Consider the following 963-nt stretch of genomic DNA (forward strand, 5'->3'; position numbering starts at 1 on the left):
AGAAATGGGATAATGATGCAGAATAAAATTCTAATAAAAACATGACTCTTCTAAGATCTGTTGCCGTTTGCCTTTTGAAAATCAGCAGGTAAAATACATATTGACATTAAATGTGAGAATTTTGGCTCTTACTCCTTAGTATGACAATCGTTCTATCAGGTAAGTTTTTTTAGTTTTTGTTTTTTTTTTCCAGTCTTTTCGTCAAGATGAGTGATAAGCCAGACTTGTCTGAAGTGGAGAAGTTTGACAGGTCCAAACTGAAGAAAACTAATACTAAAGAAAAAAACACTCTTCCCTCAAAGGAAAGTAAGTCATGGGGACTTTCTATTTGAGACAAACAATGGTAAAAATTAATAGGTTTGATAAATGCATGATTCTAGTAAATTTTGCCACAAAGTAAACAATAGGGTACCAATTATTTAATGTAATATTGCTTTAGTTGTTCAGTCGTGATTGACTCTTTGTAACCCCATGCACTGTAGCTCAATAGGCTTCCCTATCTGTGGACTTCTCCAGGCAAGAATACTGGAGTGGGTATCTTCCCAACCCAGGGACCAAACCCATGCTTACTGCACTGCAGATGGATTCTTTACCTTCTAAGCCACGAGGGAAGCCCAATGTAAAATTAGAAAATAGCAAATTGTTGCCTTTTTATGTTGCTTATAAAAGTAGTCCTTGCATAATTGGCCTTAGTAGTATTGAGGGAATACAAAAACTGATTTTTATTGGAACATTATTAAAAACCACATTAAGACCAATCTTTGAATATTGGATATAACATTAGAAATATAAGGATTTTGTCCAATTTTGGCTATTTGTCATTTTTCTGTGTCTAGTGTTTTAGGACTTTTATCTCATCCCTAATGAGCCATGCAAACTATGGCTTTGGCCTTCTCTACCTGATGACAAGATGAGGTGAGATGATCAGTTTAGATATTGGGAATACTCACGTTTCCCAGGGAT

General features: G+C 35.2%; 1 protein-coding gene across 1 annotated transcript; it reads left to right on the plus strand.

Moving 5' to 3' along the window:
• Nucleotides 1-178: 178 nt before the first annotated feature.
• LOC105002377 (thymosin beta-15A-like) lies at nt 179-409 on the plus strand. The gene has a single exon (XM_010858957.1). It carries the CDS (start codon nt 207-209, stop codon nt 330-332), a length of 126 nt encoding a protein of 41 aa, XP_010857259.1. The 5' UTR covers nt 179-206; the 3' UTR covers nt 333-409.
• The last annotated feature ends 554 nt before the right edge of the window (nt 410-963 follow it).

Source organism: Bison bison, unplaced genomic scaffold, assembly GCF_000754665.1.
Source record: "Bison bison bison isolate TAMUID 2011002044 unplaced genomic scaffold, Bison_UMD1.0 scf7180017855592, whole genome shotgun sequence".
Lineage (NCBI taxonomy): Eukaryota > Metazoa > Chordata > Mammalia > Artiodactyla > Bovidae > Bison > Bison bison.

Bases quoted from the DNA above. Each gene is read 5' to 3' on its own strand.
- LOC105002377 (XM_010858957.1), top strand. From the start codon at position 207: ATGAGTGATAAGCCAGACTTGTCTGAAGTGGAGAAGTTTGACAGGTCC.